The following is a 20,276-nucleotide window of genomic DNA, read 5'->3' as shown; positions in this document are numbered from 1 at the left end:
AGTTCAAAGTATTTCAAATGGACGTGAAATCAGCCTTCTTGAATGGAGACTTAGAAGAAGAAGTGTACATTGAGCAACCAGATGGTTTCATTCTTGGGAATGATCCAAATCTTGTATGCAGACTAAAAAAGCCTCTCTGTGGTCTTAAACAGGCTCTAAGGGCTTGGTACTACCGTTTGGACAAATATCTTCATCAACAAGGTTTTTCAAAAGGATCAGCGGACAGCAATCTTTATATAAAAATTGAAAATGACAAATTGCTAATACTTGTTGTGTATGTAGATGATATTATCTTTGGCAGCAATGAAGAAACTATGAGTCAAAGCTTTGCCTTGGTGATGCAGAAAGAATTCGAAATGTCTTTGCTTGGAGAACTGACATATTTTCTTGGATTGCAAATCCAACAAAATGAAGGCGGTATCTTTTTGTCTCAAACCAAATACCTCAAGCAGATTTTGAACAAGTATGGCATGGAATATTCAAAACCAGTATGTACACCTATGGTGACAGGATGCAGCCTCAGTGCAAATGATGAATCTGCAGCAGTGCATCAACCAATCTATAGATCCATGATTGGAAGTTTGCTTTATTTGACAAGTACCCGACCAGATATCATGCACGCAGTGGGAATAGTTGAAAGATTTCAAGCAAATCCAAAGGAAACTCATCTTCAGGCAGTCAAGAGAAACTTCAAGTACCTTCAAGGAACTCAAAACTATGGCTTATGGTATCCTAGAGATACAGATCTCACACTTCATGCTTATACAGATGCAGATTGGGTCGGAAGCGTGGATGACAGGAAAAGCACTAGTGAGGGTGCATTCTTCATGGGTTCCAGATTAGTATCTTGGTTCAGCAAGAAACAGAGTTCAATTGCTTTATCTACAGCTGAAGCAGAGTATGTGGCTGCTACATCTTGTTGCACACAACTTCTTTGGATGATGCAAACCTTGCAGGACTTTCAAATCACTTGTACTCCACCTATCTCCATCCTATGTGATAATACAAGTGCTATCAGCATTTCAAAGAACCCAGTCATGCATTCAAAGACCAAGCATATACCTATCAAATATCATTTTCTTCGGGAACAAGTGCCTGAACAAAAAGTCAAGTTGGAGTATGTTCCTTCTAAGGAACAAGTTGCTGATATAATCACCAAACCACTGCCCAGGGAGACCTTTGAATACCTCAGGCAAAAGCTGGGGGTAGTTGATGCATCATCTTGTTGTTGAATCTTATATGTTTCAGAGATTGTTGGTTGTACGCGAGTTTCATATGGGGTATACGCGTACATTCGCTGGTTTATGGATTGGTCAAAGACCATCTGGCACAGGTTCAGGGGGAGCATTTATTCTTCTAAAAATACATTGTTGGCATTATTATAGAAGATCTTGGAGGAGAAAGTTCAGAAGGATGTTGATCTGAATATTGTTGCTAATGTTTTGTCTCTATGTCTTATATCTCTTTTGTCAAGGTCATTTATGGTGTATGGTGGATTATGGTTCTTCTTGAAGAAAGTTTCTTTTACAGATCTGGCCTAGAGTCAGGGGGAGCATGATCAGCTCAGCATAACCCTTTGCCCTTGATGTCAAAGGGGGAGAATGACTTTGAGGATCTTGGGGTTGCCATCAAGTCCAAAGGGGGAGATTGTTGGCATTATGATTCAGGTTTGGCGCTATGGCACAGGTGTTGTACTTGATGGCAACTCACTCAAGTGGCAAATCTCTGTTCAGGCTCTCAAAATGATAGAAAATTAGGGGTTCACAGGTACTCCGTTCAAAAGGTGCGGACCCGTAGGCACGTCATTCACAAAGTGCGGTCATGTCCGCAGGTTATCCGAACAGAAGGTGCGGACCCCAGTACACGCACTTTCATGCAGAGAAGTGCGCACACGTGGGAATTTTTTTATGATTGGTCCATGGTATTTAGTCCGACGTTCATGATCCTATGGTTTTGGTCCGTGGTATAGCATCTAAATTATTGAACCCCGGTTTTGGATCCCTTGTATTGGTTTTCGATGGTTTTGTTCCATGGTTTGAGTAAGGGCTTGCCTATAAAAAGGAAAGGAGATCACTTGGCTAGTCACTTGTGAAATTTGAATATCTTAAGATCTGAAATTTTGGGTGATCAGTTTGAAAAGCTAGATCTAAATCAAGGTGAAATCTATAAATTGTAAGGAAAATCTATTGACAGGTCGTGATCTCTCTGGCGCATGATCAGATCTGTGGATCTGACTGTCTGTGGCACATTGGAGGACTGTTAATTTGGCTCTATTCGGAGGTCCGCAAGCGATCCACAGCGCAAGTGCGGGGGTCCACAGCGCAGCAAAAGGCGCAGGTGGGGGGGTCCGCAACGTAGCAGAAGGCGCAGGTGCGGGGGTCCGCAGCGCAGCAGAAGGCGCAGGTGCGGGGGTACGCAGAGCAGCAGAAGGCGCAGGTGCGGAGGTACGCTGTCGGGTAGACAGTGCAGGGGCGGAGCTACGCAATCCAGACACAGAAGAACTGCAGATATTCGCAAGTTTCTATTGGTGAAGTTGCGGACTTTTCTTAAAATACTTGTTGGTTGCCTTTTATCTATTGCTGCAGAGTTCTAGGTTTAGATTACTGGTATTGCTTTCTGGTTACTGCATTCTGAGAAGTTATTGGTTGATTCATTAGGTGATTGTAAAAGGAGATTAATTGATTCACATGTACTTGATGATTATTTGATGTTCATGGATCCAGTTTGAAAATTTATGAAAAGTGGTCCTTGGAAGAAAAGAAGTAGGTCAGCGCCTACGTACTAGTGGTTTAGCTAGTACAAGAGCTAAGGGGGTTGTAGCTCCCTTCCAGGAGAGACTGGAAAATGAGAGAGGGTTGTAGCTCTCAGCAGGTTGCAGCCTGCGTACTGGTAAAGGACTGCACCAGTACAAAATCATTGTAAAAGAAGTTTCTAATTGAAAGAAGATAGAGACATATTGCAGCAGGTGATTTTCACCCACATTGGGTTTTCACCTTATATCTGGTGTTCTTTGGTGTGACTATCTGTTTTTCTTGTTCTTGCTCATTATTATATGGTACTGACATACAAATTAATGATCAATATCTGAAGAATAAATTAAGTATAAAACTGGAAGATATATTGAAAAGAATTAGATAATACTGATTCACCCCCCCTCTCAGTATTATTTCCAACAACTATTGCAACAATCATTGCATGAGCACATATTACCGTGTGAAATCTCATTTGTTGGCTTTACCAGGTTGTGGAATTGCAACATGTACACAGAGGTGTCTTTAGCTAAGAGGAAAGAAATGGAAAAAGAGGCCAATGTTGGTATGGCAAAGGTGGCTACAACATCTAAAGAAAACAAGAATGTTGATCCCCTTCCATTCTTGAGGGCAAAATGCTTGAGCCTATTAAATCAGCATGGCCAACATCTGGGGTTAGTATTGTTTATGATGGATGGACAGATCCAACACGCCACCCACTCATCAACTTCATGGTGTCTTCCTTGAATGGTCTAGTTTTCTTGAAATCAATGAATGCACTTGGACAATACAAGGATGCATAATATATGGGTGAGTTCTTCATTAAAGTTATTGAGTATGTATGTGTAGATTCTTGTGTGCAAAACATTACAGATAATGCACCTATTTGCAAGGTTGTTGGCATGATTGTGGAAGCTAAATATCCACAAATATTTTGGACACATTGCATTGTCCATTCCTTGAATTTAGCACTTAAATCTATTGCTTCTGATGTGCTTTGGATTGGAAGTATTATTGAGGATGCACGACATATCCGCAACTTTATACAAAATCATACAAATGCCCTCAAAATCTACAAGGAGTACACCAATCAATCATTGTTGAAGATTGCAGATACACAGTTTGCCTCTTCATTCATCATGTTGAAGAGTTTGAGGTCAAGACCACTCTTGGGGACATGGTTATTTCAGAGTTGTGGTCCTTTTGGAGAAAGACAGATCAACCAGCCTCAAAAAGAATGAAGGACACAGTGTTAGATGATGCTTGGTGGGAGAGGGTAGATCTACTTATTAAGATCATGGACCCTATCATTTCTTCGCTACAATTTGCATATACAGACCAACCCATCCTAGGAGAGGTTTATGAGGGATGGGATTCCATGATTGAGTCTGTGAGGAGCATTATTTTACAGAGTGAGTGCCTCGAGTATGAGACATCATCAGAGGCCTTCTTCACCACCATACAAGATATTCTTGTCAGTAGATGGGACAAGAATTGCACACCTTTGCATTGTTTGGCTCACTCATTGAACCCAAAATACTACAGCCATGAGTGGTTGAATGGTTGACCTTCCTACAGATTCCCTCCTCACATGGTTGGTGAAATTTCATAGGGGAGGAAGGATGCATTGAGGCAGATTTTTCAAGATAGAGCATCCTTTGATGAAGTGGAGGATGCCTTTGTAGAGTTTTCCACTGGCACGAGTTGATTTGTAAGATATGATGTGATTAGAGACAAGGGAGCTAAGAAGCCCTATTCTTGGTGGGCAACTCATGGGGCAACAAGCCCTCCTCTACAGCAGTTATCCATGAGGCTCATCTCTCAGGTGACTTCATCCTCTTGTTACAAGAGGAATTGAAGCACATATGGGAATTTGTATAGTGTCAAGAAGAGCAGGCTTGAGCAGTACAGGGCAGAGACAAGGGTGTATGTGCACACCAACCTTTGTCTAATTTACAGGAAGAGGGATGAATGGTTGAAGCGAAAGACAAAGATGTGGGATGTCTTTCCTGATGATATGGGTTTGGACAGCAGTGTTGAGTTGGCATTGGTCAACCTGGATCTTAATGAGCCAGCGCTAGAGCCTGTCACTTTTGATGATGGTGATACTGTTGAGGGGTCATCCTCCACACCAGCAAATGCAGAGATGACATTGGATATAGAGGAGGAGGATGCAACAGAGGAGAGCAGTGGTGACCATGACGATGACGATGACATTGATTTTGATGATGATGATTGATGACTCATGAGCTACCTACTGCCTTGAGGCTTGTAGTTGTTTTGTATTTTCTATTTTTGTTTGCCATTGGAATTGCTACTATCTATGTAACACATTTTGCTTTTGATGATTGAATGAGAAAATTGCAATATCTTAAATTTCTCCTATTGGATCATTGATGAATATGCCACAATTGTATTTGTATGCATAATGTTACTTTGTAAAACTTACATATAAATAAAGATATATATTTGAATCAATGAATTTGTACCGTGAATGAGAATTTGTGTAAGAAATATCTAATTTTTAATATATATATATATATATACATATAAGTTGCACGAAACGCCGAAATGTTTCAAAGTTTCCAAATAGGTACGTTTAGAAACGTCACCCCCCAAAAATGGAAATGTTGGCCGAAACATTATATATATATAAGTGAATAACATATTATCTTACAAGAAAAAGGGAATAAGACCCATAGATGACACTTTAAAAGGAAAAACAAGTCTATATTAACTCTAATAGATGATTACATGATGGTCGAGTTTCGGCCAAGTTTCAGGTACGGGTACGGCTCGAAACGCCAGGTTCTTTGAAGTTTCGTGCAACATATATATAGATATATATATATATATATAGCAGCGTCCTAATGTGTCTTGTTTCGAGGGGTCAACGTGCCCGTGTCGAACACTTGAATCCTCGTGTCTCGTGTCCCTGTGTCAAGTGACTTACCCTGTTGTTGAATGCACATCCCTAAAGGGCCAAGGTGTGTTGGGCCTTAAAAGCATTGAAATGAAGCAGTCAAACCCAGAAAATCACGAATTTGGTAGAGTCATGCTTAGGGCTTTGTGTAGAGATGATGACAAGGTGTTCATGGATGTTGATTGATCCAGTTTGTAGGCCTATTGACCAAATGCAACAAAATGGCTTATAAAACCATCACATAATTTGAGAGGTTACCAATGATGGGTATGGGAAAATGGGAGAAATTTTGTGGATTTGGGATGCCGCGTTATTTGCCATGTGTCTATTGTATGATCATGTTGACATGGCATCAAGTAAGAAATCTTCAAAGGACCATCGCTTGGTGATCCAAACTCAAAATTTGATAAAATTTATATCATCAAAAAGCTCTCAACAAATAAAATACAATGGTGGCCTTGGAAATGAGGTTCAAGTCAAGCAATAATGCCAAAATTTTATATCTCGCACCTCCTTAAGGTGACCTAGGAGTCAGGTCTGATATGCAGATGTTACAAGTAAATTAAACCAAGGCACACCTAACTTAGTGCCACTCTACTTCCACTATCTAACCCTTGAAGTCCACGCAAGTTTTCCTCCTGCAAAACCCATTCTTCAACAACATTCTTGGTTTAGTGTTGCCATGCCTTAAACACTTGGATAGTCATCCAAGGTCGCCAAGTAGGATACCCAAGAACTCTGCCAACACCAAATTTCGTCCATAGGACATAAACCCTTAAACTTTGCTCAAATGACTCTCAACAAACCGAATGACTTGTTAAATGTCCTAGAGTCTCATGGCATCGACTTTAAATAGGAGATGTGTATAACCGTTTTTCCGCAACCTCGGGTATCTTACCACCATCTCCAAGGCAGCGTGTATCATGGCCCTCATGCTACCCACCTAACTATTAGGTACTCCCATCCAAATCCTTAGACAATGCCCATGGCACTCTAGCCAAACCCTTGTTCATCAGAAGTCAAGTCATGAAAGGAGATAGGTGCAAGTGTGGAAAACTTGCAAAAACAGACATTTATGGCAAGTTGGAGCCTTTGGGTTGCCATAGTGACATGGAGGTGGAAGAAGGTTGAAGAAGCACCCATGCAAGGTGCCTAGTAGATTGAGATGGAAAAGCAATTGATTCAACTACGAGCAGCAATCAATTTTCATGGAGTGGACACTAAGTTAGATTGGAGTGATTTGACCATCGATAGATGTTGTACTTGTGTTCAAGACAAGTCTAAGCAGTAGATTTTAGTTTTGGAAACATTGGAGTTCTTAGAGACATTGTCAAGATGACAACACTTTCAAGTAGGCAAGATGCAAGGCCTTTGCCTTGAGCTGAAAATAAATTGTTGAAAAGTGTAACTAGGTTCGGTCTTCATATGTACTCTTGATTCTTGTATGTTGTAAAATGAAAAAGAAAATTATTATTATTATTTTTTTAGCATGGGTTTCATGCTCAATGTCATTTTATTTTAGGTCAAAGCACCCATTGAGTGCTCCTAGGTTTTTATTATTAAGTCAACAACTCAATGAGTTTGTCATATCTATAAGACCCCATTGGGCATTTTGTAATATGTCAAAAGAATTATTTTTGAGTCAAAGTGTCAAAAATACCCCTCCAAGACCAAGTCGGCCTGGTAGAGAAGAAGTCGGCCTAATTAGGGCATGTCGTCCTCCTTGGAAGTCTATATATAAGAGAGCATTCGACCTCCTTCGTGATACTCACTCATTCACTCATCATTCAAGCGAAGAAGGCAAGCGAAGGAAGAAGGAAAACGGTTTTTTTGAGTTTTTGTACTCTCTCTCTCTCACGTGCGAAGGTAAGCTAGGAATTTTGCAACATCAAGGCTGAAATTCTCAAGGAGCAAGGAAAGGGTCGAAATTGGAAGAAGATTGGACAATTTGATCTCTCATAAGGCATAGAAGAAGCAGGCTAAGCAAAGGAAGGAGGAAGCTCTAAGAAGCTCTAATTCTCCCACATGCGAAGTTGCAACTGGTTGCAGGGGGCTAAAAATTTCAGACCAGCAGTGGGGACCGAAAATTGGAAGTTGGGTGTCAAAGTTGTGTTACTAGAGGAGATTTGACTTGGTTTGACTTGGATAGAAGAAGCACATCATCAAGAAGGTCTGACTTGGTCTTGGAAGGGTATTGGTCTTGGTCTAGAGGTCTTGGAATTCGTCATTTAAAGAATCTATAAGAAGAGATGAGATTCGGGGGTTTTCCTCTCAAGAGGAGAGGTTTTGGCCTTGGCTTGCTGCCTACATCTTGTGTCCTTGTGTACTATTGATCTTCATGTTTTGGTAGTTGTTTTATGATAAGAACAACATAATAATAAGAAAAGAAGAACTTAATAATCAAGAAAAGTAAAAGAACATCACAAGAAGTTATCAATTCTAAAAGAAATCACCTCTTTAGTAGCCCTGTTGATTTCTCAACATGGTATCAAAGCCAGGTTGACAAAGGGCATGATGAAGATCACTACACCCTTAAGAAGTCGTTGAAATTCTCATTAAAACAATTTTCTATGATGGCAAGTCACCTCAAGCAAGGCATCAAAAGCACTCAAAGATCTCCTACCATCTATGAAGAACTATATGATCAAGACCTCCTCTATAAAGGACGAAGGATTACTCTCAGCACTTACAGCGATGTTTGAAGATGAAATATTTAAGTAATTGACACTGGAGCATCTAGACATATGACAGGTGAACATAAACAATTAAAGACTATCAAGAGGAAAATATTCTTATTCAGTCGAACTTGGAGACAAAAGAAGTTATGCAGTAAGAGGAATTGGATCAACTTCGTTGGAGCTAGAAGATGGAGGAAACATACATCTCAACAACATTTTATTTGTTCCAGGTTTGAAGAAAATTTTACTTTCTATTTCATGTTTAGAAGATAAAGAAGATAGAATTGCTTTTATAGATGGAAAAGTTATGGTGTGGGATAAGGGCTCTAGCATCAACAATGCAAAAGTTATTGGGATTCGTGAAGGAAGACTCTACAAATTACTTACCCCTCTCTCTCAAGCCTTGGTTCACATTGAAGTCAGTCCATGTGAGCTTTGGCATAGAAGGTTTGGACACCTTCATTACAAAATCTTACCAACTCTAAACACAATGGTGGATGGCATCCTTGAACTAATGGAGGATCATGAAAAAATTTTCAAGGGATGTGCATTACGGAAAAATGTAAAGAAACCATTTGGAAGCAGTGCTTCAAAATCTAGAGAAATATCGGATCTCATTCACTCTGATGTATGTGGTCCTATGTCTACAAAATCTCTTGGAGGTCATCCATACTATGTGACTTTCATTGATGACCACTCAAGGAAGACTTGGATCTATTTACTTAAGTCCAAGGATGAAGTTTTTGAAAAATTTCAAGAATTCAAAGTAGAAGTAGAGAATCTTATAGAAAGAAATGTCAATGTACTTGTTGAAAAATGTGTAACTAGGTTCGATCTTCATAAATATGAAATGTACTTTTGATTCTTGTAAATAGTAAAATGAAAGAAAATTATTATTATTATTTTTGGAGCATGGGTTCATGCTCAAGGTATTTTATTTTATAGGTCAAGCACCCATTGAGTGCTCCTAGTGGCTTTTAATCAATTCGAGATTTAAGGTCAAAGAATGATATACTAAGTTTCCTTGATGAATATTCAATATATCAAGAAAACTTCATAGAAACCCTAATTCTTATTATAAAATAGCACAATTCACCTTAGCATTAATTCTTCAATCCAAGAGAAAATCCCTCTATGCAAAAATATCTCTCTTAAGACAATTCACTACCTTAGTGCTCCATTACATTCAAGAGATAAAAGAACTAGTGCACTCTTTCTCTCTAACAGTAAAAATGAGTGCATGTGACCATGATCCTCCCAAATCGACTCCCTCTACTTATATGAGGGAAACCAAGCTACTTAGGTTAAAAATAAACTAAAATCCTTACAAAAAAATTAAGTGTTTGCAAGTTTAGTAGGTCACAAGTCAGCCTAAAAGATAGTTATCTCAGTGATAAAACATAACAAAAAAGTCTCCTTTTAGCTGACAAATGTGAGTAGAAAGTCCTCTAAGGGTGACACCATCCTCCAAAGGTGAAGAACTCCATCAAAAGGTGTCATGGATGGGTCACAAGAGTGCTCCTTCCTCAATGGTCATCTCCTCATCAACAAGTGTGCAATAATCTAAGAAACCGGATTCGTCCACCCCCCACGTGTCCCAAATCCCAAGTGTCGAACACGATTCTCGAGGGACACGTGTCTGATTTGTGACTCGAGTGTGTCCGAACATGTGGGATTCGTTGGACCAACGAATTGGATTAGCCCAGCCAAATTTCGAGACAAGTGTCCCTTTAGAAAAGCGTGTCGTGAGTCTCTTAAAGCCCGATTTGGGTCGTTTTCTCCTCATTCTTGTGTCTCTCTCTTGTTGTGGGTGTGTAGGAGCAAGTAGCAAAGGGCTTAGGAGAAATTTGGAGGTGATTCAAGCAATCGGTAAGTGCATTTTGTTTCCATTTTTGCTATAGCAGTTTGTTTATCCATTTTGTTTACATGCTAGTGCATTTTTTCTTCTTTTTTTACAACATTCATGGCTCAATCAAGGGCAGCAGGGAAGGGACAAAAGAAGGGGAAGAATGTCCACATTGGTGATGCCCCTCCTATTCCAGTTTCATCAGGGTCTGCAAGTGCTCCCTCTACTAGAAGTGGGGTTGCAACAACAGCTTAAAATTTTTAGGGAGGGATAAATTTAGAAAGATAGTAGGCTCAAGAAAGTAAATATCCCCTATAGAAGTATGTCAGAAGACATCAAGGGCTAGGCAGCAAGTTAAAGGGAGGAAGCAATGTTCTTTAGACATGTAACAATTGCAACAGTCCATTCAAGAGCACTTATTTTTGTGTGAAAGCGCAGTTGTTGGGCTTACCAAGTTGTGGGATTGGAGCATGCGCAAATGTGTCTATAGCTAAGAGGAAAGAAATGTAAAAACAAGCCAATGCTGGTGCCAAGGCTGGTTGCATCATCTAAAGAAACAAGAATGAGGATCCCCTTCCATTCTTGAGGAAAAGCAATAGTAAATTTCCATTTGAGAGTTTTGGTGTGGGTGTAGATTAAGCAAAGAAAAGAAAGGCAGTGGCACTTCGTCCAATGGACAAGATATTTCAGAAAGAGAGACAAGAAGAGCTTGATATCACCATTACCTTCTTTTTCTATTTGAACTTCATATCATTTAATGTTGCATGATCACCTTTATTTCTTGAGATTTGTCGAGCTCCAACCCAAGGAGATCCATCGAGGTATGTGCCTCCTGGGTCAGGGAAGCTTAGAACCACATTGTTGACTAAGGCAAAGAAAGAGGTGGATAAAATGCTTGAGCCTGTTAAATCAGCAAGGTCAACATCTAGGGTTAGTACTGTTTCGGATGGATGGATAGATCCAGCACACCACCCACTCATCAACTTCATGGTGTCTTTCTTGTTGAAGAAAAATGTAACTAGGTTCGATATTTGTAAATGTAATTTTGATCTTTGTACTTATCAAGAAAAAGAAATATTATTTTTGTAAATTATTTGAATGAGTTTCTTGCTCATTCCATAGGTCTAGGAAAGTCAAAGAATCAAAGTCATGTTAAAGAGCTCTTCTTGAGCATGAATATGGGTCAACCTAGTGTCAAGTAGCCCTCCAAGACAAGCACCATCCTCCAAAGAAGAAGACTGCCAGCAAAATAATGAAGAGATCAGTTAAGTCGGCCTCAAAGTATATACAAATGACATGTCGGCTCAATAAAAGAGACACATCAGTTCACATTGACATGTCAGCTTATTATGGAGGCATAACACCTATAAATAGGTGGCTAGAGTCACCACAGAAACATAGAATTTCGGATAAGTATCTCTGCAACTTCAGAGGTACAGGAACTCAAATTTCGGATGGGTACAGGACTGTCTATCTTCGCATAAGGCTCAAACTTCGGATGGCATCACTGTAGCTTTAGATGAGTGCTACAGAAATAGTAACATTCTCGGCATAAGTATGATGATAAGGGTTTCGGTGCAAGAGGGGAACACTCTATCTCATCATTCTAGACAATATCATCTTGGCATAGCAGTGATGACAAGAATCTCAGAGATCCCACATCAGTCTACACAGTCTCAGCATAATTCGAAAAAGGTCCTATAGTAACACTCTCTGCAGTCATGATCATAAGCATAGATATGATCTCAATGGAGACTCTATCACAAGGTTATGATCCCAACGAAGGAACAGTAGTCATGACCTCGAAGAGCCTCGGTATAGACCTTAAGAAGATCTTGGTGGTACAGTTAAGACCTCGATGAAAGTGCAAAGATGTTGCAGCAGCAGTGAAGATCTTGATGATGACCTCAGTGGTGCAGCAATGATGATTATCTCAACAATGACAAAGAAGAGGATTGGTGTCTTGGTCTTGGAGTGGCATAATAAGTCAAGGGTCATGGTCTTGGTGTTCGTCAATTGGAATCTCTATAAGAAGAATTATGTGTGGGTTTTCCTCTCCAAGAGGGAGAGGTTTTGGCCCTGGAAGAATGCCAACATCTTGTGTTCTTGTCTCTTTGTTTTTGGTAGCTATTTGATGAAATAAGAAACACACTCTAATAATGTCAAAGAGAAGATTGTGCTAATAAGAAAACTAAAAATTCCTCACAAATAGTTACCAAGTCAAGAAGAATCTCATTAACTACATGTGCCCTAGATTCTTCAACATTTCTTACATGGACCAGCGTTCCTGGAATCAGTGGATGCACTTGGAAAATGAGTGAGTTGTTCATTAAAGTTATTGAAGATGTATGTGTTGATTCTTGTGTACAAATCATTACAGACAATGCACTTGTTTGCAAGGTTGTTGGCATGATTGTGGAAGCTAAATATCCACAAGTATTTTGGACACCTTGCATTGTTCATTCCTTGAATTTAGCACTTAAAACTATTTCTTCTGATGTGCCTTAGATTGGAAGTATTATTGCAGATGCACAACATATCTGCAACTTCGTACAAAATCATAATAATGCCCTCACAATCTACAAGGAGTACACCCATCTATCATTGTTGAAGATTGCAGATACACATTTTCCCTTTGCATTCATGATGTTGAAGAGGTTGAGGGAGGTCAAGACCACTCTTGGGGCCATGGCTATTTCAAAGTTTTTGGTTTTTTGGAGAAAGACAAATCAAGTAGCCTCAAAAAGAGTCAAGGACACAGTGTTAGATGATGCTTTGTGGGAGAGGGTAGATCTCACTATTAAGATCATGGACCCTATCATTGTTTTGCTATGATTTGCAGATACAGACCAACCCATCCTAGGAGAGGTTTATGAGGGATGGGATTCCATGATTGAATCTGTGAGGACCATTATTTTACAAAGGGAGTGCCCTGAGTATGATACATCATTAGAGACCTTCTTCACCACCATACAGGATATTCTTGTCGGCAGATGGGACAAGAATTGCACACCTTTGCATTGTTTGGCTCACTCATTGAACCCAAAATACTACAGCCATGAGTGGTTGAATGGTGGACCTTCCCGCAAATTCCCTCCTCACATGGATGATGAAATTTCACAAGGGCGGAAGGATGCATAAAGGCATATTTTTCAGGATACAGCATCCCTTGATGAGGTGGAGGATGGCTTTGCAGAGTTTTCCACTTGCACTACTCGATTTGCAGGATATGATGTCATAGTAGAGATCTGGAGGATCTTCCTTCTTTTGCTTCTTTTCTTCTTCTTTCACCTCTTGATTCATGTGAGCTTCTTCCCTCTTTCTTTTGTTGTTGTTGTCCTTATTAAGCTTAGGACAATTCCTTTTGTAATGTCCATATTCTTGGCATCCATAGCATTGGATTTTGGACATATCTTTGTTGTTTGTTCTTCGTGGACCAAACAAATTTTCCCTTTCTCTTGGCCATGGTAGCAAATGTTTGCTCCTTTGATCCCACATCTTCCTTTGCTTTGAGTCTTGTTTCCTCTGTCTTGCATAGAGACCACATTTCACTTAGTGGGGTGGCTTCCTTCTTTGCATATATGCTTGATGTGAAGCTACCCCAATCCTCAGGCAGAGCATTGAGTGCTACAGTTGTCATTTCTTTGTTGGACATGACTTCCCCTAGCTCTTGAAGTTGATCATTCATCTCAGAGATTTTCATGAAGTAGGGAGCTATTCCTTCCTTTGTTATCTTCATCTTGTACAATCCATTCCTTAGAGATATCACTTCTCTGGCTGTGGATACCGAGAATAGCTCTACAAGCTTATCATAAAAAAAAATTGATGTCTCAATTTTGGAGACACAAGGAATGAGAGAGTCCTTGATAAATTCTATTAGAATCCTTTGAGCTCTTGTCTCATACTTATTATACTTGACTAAGGCTTGAGTTTGTTCTTTAACAGGGACAGTGATATTCCCTTTGATATGTTCTAGAAGTTCATTCTCCTTGAGAAGTAGATCAGTCCTCTTCTTCCATGCAAGAAAGTTATTGGTACCTACCAATTTGTTGCTTTCCTTGCAAAAAGACATTGATGTATATTCAGAAGGGGACATATACTTACTTGATAGATTTTGAAATGTAGTTGACTTCTTTTCTCCTTGAAGTCTTGATGACTTGCTTTCCTTGAATCTTGATGTTCCTCAAGATTTTTTCTCCAAGTGGGCTTGCTTGATGATGAGACTTGCTTGATGGCTTGGCTTGAGGTGTAGGTTCCTTCTTGATCTGCTCTTCTTTGTAGGTGCCTTTGTACAAAAGGCTTCTCCTTTTGCTTTGCAGTCTGCTTGAAATCCCTTCTTGTCCTTGAGTAGATTTGGCTTGATGTTTCAACCTTGTAGATGCCTTTCCTTGATGAGTGTTCTTGAGTTGCCCTTTCCTTGATGTGTTACCTTAGCTCTGATACCATGTTGAAGAATCTAGGGCAATTAGGTTTAGTATGATTCTTCTTGACTTGATAACAATTTGTGGAGTCTTTTCACTTTTCTTGTTAGCTTAATCTTCTTCTTCTTATTAATGCATGTGTGTGTACTTCATCAAACTGCTATCAAAAACATAAGAACAAGAACACAAGATGTTGGCTCTCTACCAGGGCCAAAACCTCTCCTCTTGAGAGAAAAACCCTTTAGTAAGTCTCTCTTATTGAAGCTTCTTATTGACCAATGTCAAACCCTAGACCCTTGACTAGAATGTCGTCCAAGCACAAGTCAAGTCCTTTCTCCTTTCCACACTTTGTTCCTCGGCACTTCCTTCTTCCGGCACTTCGTTCTCCTCCTTCTGGCACTTCCTTCTTCTTTCATCTATTGGTACACCTTGTTGCACTTGCTCTAGATGAGATGCTTCTCTTCTATTCTTAGAGATATCCTTCACTTATGTAGACACCTTCCTTCAAATGAAATCCTTCTTGAGATGTGAGTTTAGACTGAAGTGACTGTACAACAGCCCTAGATTCTTGCACGTGTGGGAGGTTTACTTGATGTTGTATACCCTTCTCTCCTTTGCTTGAGTACCCTTCTTCTACGCTTGAGTAGGAGGCCTTGTAGGCCTAGATTTAGCCCCAAACAAAGAGAGATGGATGACTATGAGTTGTTGTTGTCATAACCGCAGGGACAGCCCTCTGTTTCCTCGCACGTGTGACTGCAGCTGCCCTAGAACAGACCTCTTTAAACTCGGTTGTGTACCCTTCTTCCTCGCTGCACTTGGAGACCCTTTTCCTTCGCTCTTTTCCACCTTTTCTAGTCCCTTTACTTCGTTGATTTCAGAGCTACTTGGTTGACGTTGTAATGGAGTGGACAGCCTCTATATATAGAGGATTGTCCCTCCTTTTAGGCCGACTTGAAGATTGTTTGCAAGCCTACTTGTTATGCTTACTTCGGATGGCTTCTTTGGTGGTGTCACATGCTTGGAGGAGACTCTTTGATCGTGCCTTTGCTTTGGAGGAGACTTTACTTTGCTTGGAGGAGTATTCTTTGACTTCTATACAAACATATACATGATGCAATTCTTTTGACTCTTTGACTCACCTATAGCACTTTAACTTGTGCTAGACCTATTTCAATGAGCAAGAAACTCATTGACATATATTATAAATTTAATATTTCTTTTCTTGAATAAATACAAATATCTAAAGTACATTTATGAAGACCGAACCTAGTTACATTTCCTTGAACATCCCCCATCTTCCTTGTGCTTTGGGGACGTGGGGACGTCCGGGGTATGTTTCCCCACGTCCCCAAAAAATGAAAACACAAGGAAACTCGAAGGGGGGGCATTTCCTCCCAAAATAGGAAATGTTCCTGCGTTTCCAAAAAAATTGAGGTCAAATCATTAAAAAAAAAGTCAAATCCCTAAAAAATTATATAAAATATTATAAATATTAAATATACTATGAATTGATGAGTGAGAAGGGTTTTTTTGGTTATTTCATATTTGAAGGGACCAACAACACGATGGGATGGTGATCCAGAGGATGATGCACAAATAGATATGGAGAGGGACTTGATGAGACACAGATGGGGTTCGTTGGTGTGCCACTTAGCATGTTTGAGAATGCAAGTGATTCTAATTCAGATGGTGACATGGTTGATCTTGATTTATTCATGCAACAACTAGATGCAGAGACTAGTGCAACATTACTTTGAGCAATTATGCTCATTTGTCATTTGATATATTCTTATGTTATTTTCCTTTTTGTTTCGGTCTTTAGATGTAGACTTAGTTTGTTTTGAACCTTGATATATGATATATTAGACTTGACTCTATAAAAATTTGAATCTTGATGTATCAAATTTGACTTTTATTTCAATATTCAATATTCATAGTTGGAACTTCAATATGGTTTAAACTTTTATTTTCATTGCACAATGTTATAGTTATATGTATGATTGTATCATGCCTTTCAATTTAAATTTGTTTCAGTTATATGATTCATCAATTTATCCTTCATGATGTAAGTGTTATATAATAATAAAGACAATTAAATTATAAAATTTCAATGATATATTTATAATTTTTTAGTATTTTACTATTTTTGTCGGGGTCCCTTGTGTTAAAGACCCCGACGTCCCCCCACATTTCCTAAAAATTGGTGGGGAGCTTTTGCATAGGCCGCTCCTGCGTTTCCCCGCTCCCCCATCCCCACGTCCCAGAAACTTGGTGGAACTATGAAGCCATGCCTTATCTTATATTTGAATACTTCATCTACAATATTAATTGCTTTGCATCGTCAAGGTTTATTGCTTACATTTGGTTGATGGGTGATCTCAACAAATGTACTATCATTAATTCTAAATGCATCAAAGTGCAAAACTAACTATAATCAACTTCCATAAAAATAACCCATATATAGTGTCACAAGCATGACAGTGACTTTGGCTTCATTGGTACAAATATTTTGTTCCTTGAAAAGGAAAGTATACACCTACAGGTGATACAGAAAGAATTGAACAAAATTTGATATTCAAGAATATCACAATCCATAGTACATACACTAATCAGAGGGACTATCACTTTCTCCATGACAGCATTATGTCAGGGCAGGTGCACAAGCATTCATTATACCAGCTTTATAAACAGCATAAATGACCTGCATTTGACTTCATATCAATGCACCAACTGCGACATATGTTTAGTATTGCTGAACTGACTGAAGTAGTAAACTAAAACATGTAGAATAAGAAAAAAGAAGCCCTCACTAAGGAATAAAAACAGACTACAAGTACCAACGCTAGAAAAAGATACCCAGATGCTCTTTATATTTAAAATTAAACCTTGAAATATTATACGACCATTTATAAGTCAACCTCCTTTATCATATTATTCTCTACCTACATGCATGTATGTTACTAAAAAAAGAAGCAATTTGCAGTAGATGGAAAACTGGTAGTCGAATAATGCAATAGGAGGAAAGAATTAAGGCATTTACCAAGGCGTCTGCTATTGCACCTTTCTGACCAGATAAAGCTTCCCGGAGAGCTTTTGCATTGAAATCTGGTCCAGCTCCTCGCAAACATTCCAAAGTACAACGAGGAACTCCAAAATGTACTGCACATCATCATATTCTTTTTAGCATAGCAGGATCTAATTGTAGTTTTGGTGGATACTAAACAAATCATATAAATTTTACGTGCAAGAACTTTGGCATTTACTAGAAAGTGACACACTAGAGTTTTCTTGAATTCCTTTCCATTTTCTCATGTTATATTTACAAACTTATTGCAAATGGATATGTTTTTCATGCATTTATTTGCTACTTCATAAGAAATCACAATTTTTTTATTTTATTTGCTTCATATTTTCCAATAAATAGAGAAAAAGTAACAAGCAGCAAGGATTAAATATGGTATAGGAAAATACATGGATCAAAAGGGAACTTCTCAATTTTTGTAGGTCTAACATCCAAGATAAACCCAGGACCTGCCCAAAGATACTGTACCAAGTTAATGCTCACACCATGAAGGCCATGAATTGATTTTAGTTCTTCGGAGAAAATAACACTGTGAAGTGCAACGAAGTATTTTATGCCAATGATTGTACTGCAAAAGCACTATTGCCTAGAGGAATCTCACCAAGGGGACTTATCTCGTCTAAACCCTCCGAATGAACTACTAATGCCCTTTGCATTCCAAAGCTCTGAAGAGCCCTGGCCATCTTTTCAACCTGTCAATACAAACTAAAAATTTATCAAGAAGAAAACAAAGAATTTTGATACGATAGCTCAAAATACATATATAACAATTTCTTCCTTCAAGCCACCATATATTTATCATTCTTAATGATTTTCATAAAAGATCCATGGAAACTGAACTTTTAGAAGACCAATTTACAGAAGAAACTGAGTAAATGATTGGAGACTGCAGACTCTGTTACACATTAGTCCACATAAACGTAACCTAGACTTTGAGATAGGCATACAATACTTCAGATAAGTACCTCCGTAGTTTCAACCTATGAAATTTATAATAGGATAAAAAATTGTCTTAACGGCATGTCAATTACAACAGATATTTGCACCAAATCGCATTTCTACTTTTAAACCCAATATCGCAAAACAAACATCATGACATTCAATGATTCAACTAATACTGATCATTATATCCTCACTTTGTTCTAAGATCCAAAAGCATTTTCAAGAAAGAACAACAAAATCAAAGAAGAGATGTTAGTTCTATGTAGACTGAAAAGCATATATCTAAAAGCAATCATCTTGTGAAACTGAAGAACCCTTGCATATTCTTCCAAAACACACCCCGTGGCCCACTGGAACTCCTATCATGCTCTTACAAAAGGCAGCAATCCCTTCTTAAACAGTGAACCAATCATCCAAAGTTTGGCATACACATACCTGGAAATCCTTACATTTGTCTATATGCAGGTTCCACCCAGCTATTTATTGTCTGACTTATGTTTCATCTGTTTTCATCTCAGTGCTCACAGATTGTGGGCACCAATTACCCCAAAAAGCTACCTATATTACTTCATAGTACATACTTGTAAAAGTGACCTGTTTGATGGAAATAGTCTCGTATGATTACTTTTGAGCTAAATCTTTACATGGTGGGCATGAATCCACTTGTATGATAAGCAATCTATATTATAAAATAGTTTCTTTTATGTAATAGCAAGGAACATTAAATGCCACAACCCTAGATATTACATCACAAAGCACATGAGAGAGATTACATAATAACATCCATTGACATTATGAATAACTGGTGCACTTGTTAGAATGAGATTCACCTCTGATAAAAAGTTTGACAGGTCTTACTTGTCCAACACACTAAAAGCTAATAATAATGAAAACCCTAACTTTTATAGCCTAAGTCACTAACATGATTTTATCACATGTAAGCCTTATATTCTAACACGCCCACTTAAGGTTTACAATACTGCAAAAGAACATCAGACATAACCAGAACTAAAACATTTTTGAGTGGTTTCTTCTCTGAAAACAGTTTTTGGACCAGGTAGATCCCCATCAAGCTGCCTAGTAACCCTGATAGAGCTGTAGCTCCTGAGTTAAATTCTGAGTTCCCAAATTCCACCTCCACAAACTCCTGAATTAAGAACATCCCAAATTACTGGACAACCATCCATATTGAGCGATATCAGAATGCTCCATTTGGCTGTCCCATGACCCTCATAAGTCTTAAAGAGTACAATTCCCAAGATCAACAAACTCTAGAACCATTTGGGCAACCATCCATGTTGAGCTTTATCTACCTGCATTAGATACCTTCATGTCTTCAAAGTGTGATTTTTTTAAAATGCATAAAATGTCATTTCTTTGGTAGGGTCATCACCATTTTCTGCATCCAATGGATCTTCGACAACGGCTTCTGTTGATTTCTCTAGTATCGGATGTGCTCTTGCCTCGAAATTTTGCAGAGAGGCTAAGACACATGCATTCTCCAATACCTAGAAATCGTTTGGAAAAATTCCACCTAGAGATGATTTAATTAAAATAATTAACTTTTTTAAATGATTCCCTAAGTCTAAACTTAGGATGTCTGGTTAATTAAAGTGTATTAATAAATCAGGTGT

General features: G+C 38.7%; 1 protein-coding gene across 1 annotated transcript in view; it reads right to left on the bottom strand.

The window, feature by feature from the left end:
• Window positions 1–20,276, bottom strand: part of TRP1 (tryptophan biosynthesis 1) — a 264,481-nt gene that overhangs the window by 52,489 nt on the left and 191,716 nt on the right. The window contains exons 6-8 of the mRNA XM_089372138.1: window positions 18,302–18,392; window positions 18,090–18,149; window positions 17,659–17,777 (exon numbers count right to left, since the gene is read on the bottom strand). Coding sequence (XP_089228264.1) covers window positions 17,659–17,777; window positions 18,090–18,149; window positions 18,302–18,392 — 270 coding nt within the window. The remainder of the gene's footprint in view (window positions 1–17,658; window positions 17,778–18,089; window positions 18,150–18,301; window positions 18,393–20,276) is intronic.

This window comes from Pinus tabuliformis, chromosome 8 (assembly GCF_031772625.1).
Source record: "Pinus tabuliformis cultivar Carrire ecotype Pingquan chromosome 8, CPIR1, whole genome shotgun sequence".
In the NCBI taxonomy this organism is placed as follows: Eukaryota; Viridiplantae; Streptophyta; class Pinopsida; order Pinales; family Pinaceae; genus Pinus; species Pinus tabuliformis.
The sequence above is the reverse complement of the archived record's forward strand: the minus strand, read 5'-3'. Positions and strand labels throughout refer to the sequence as shown.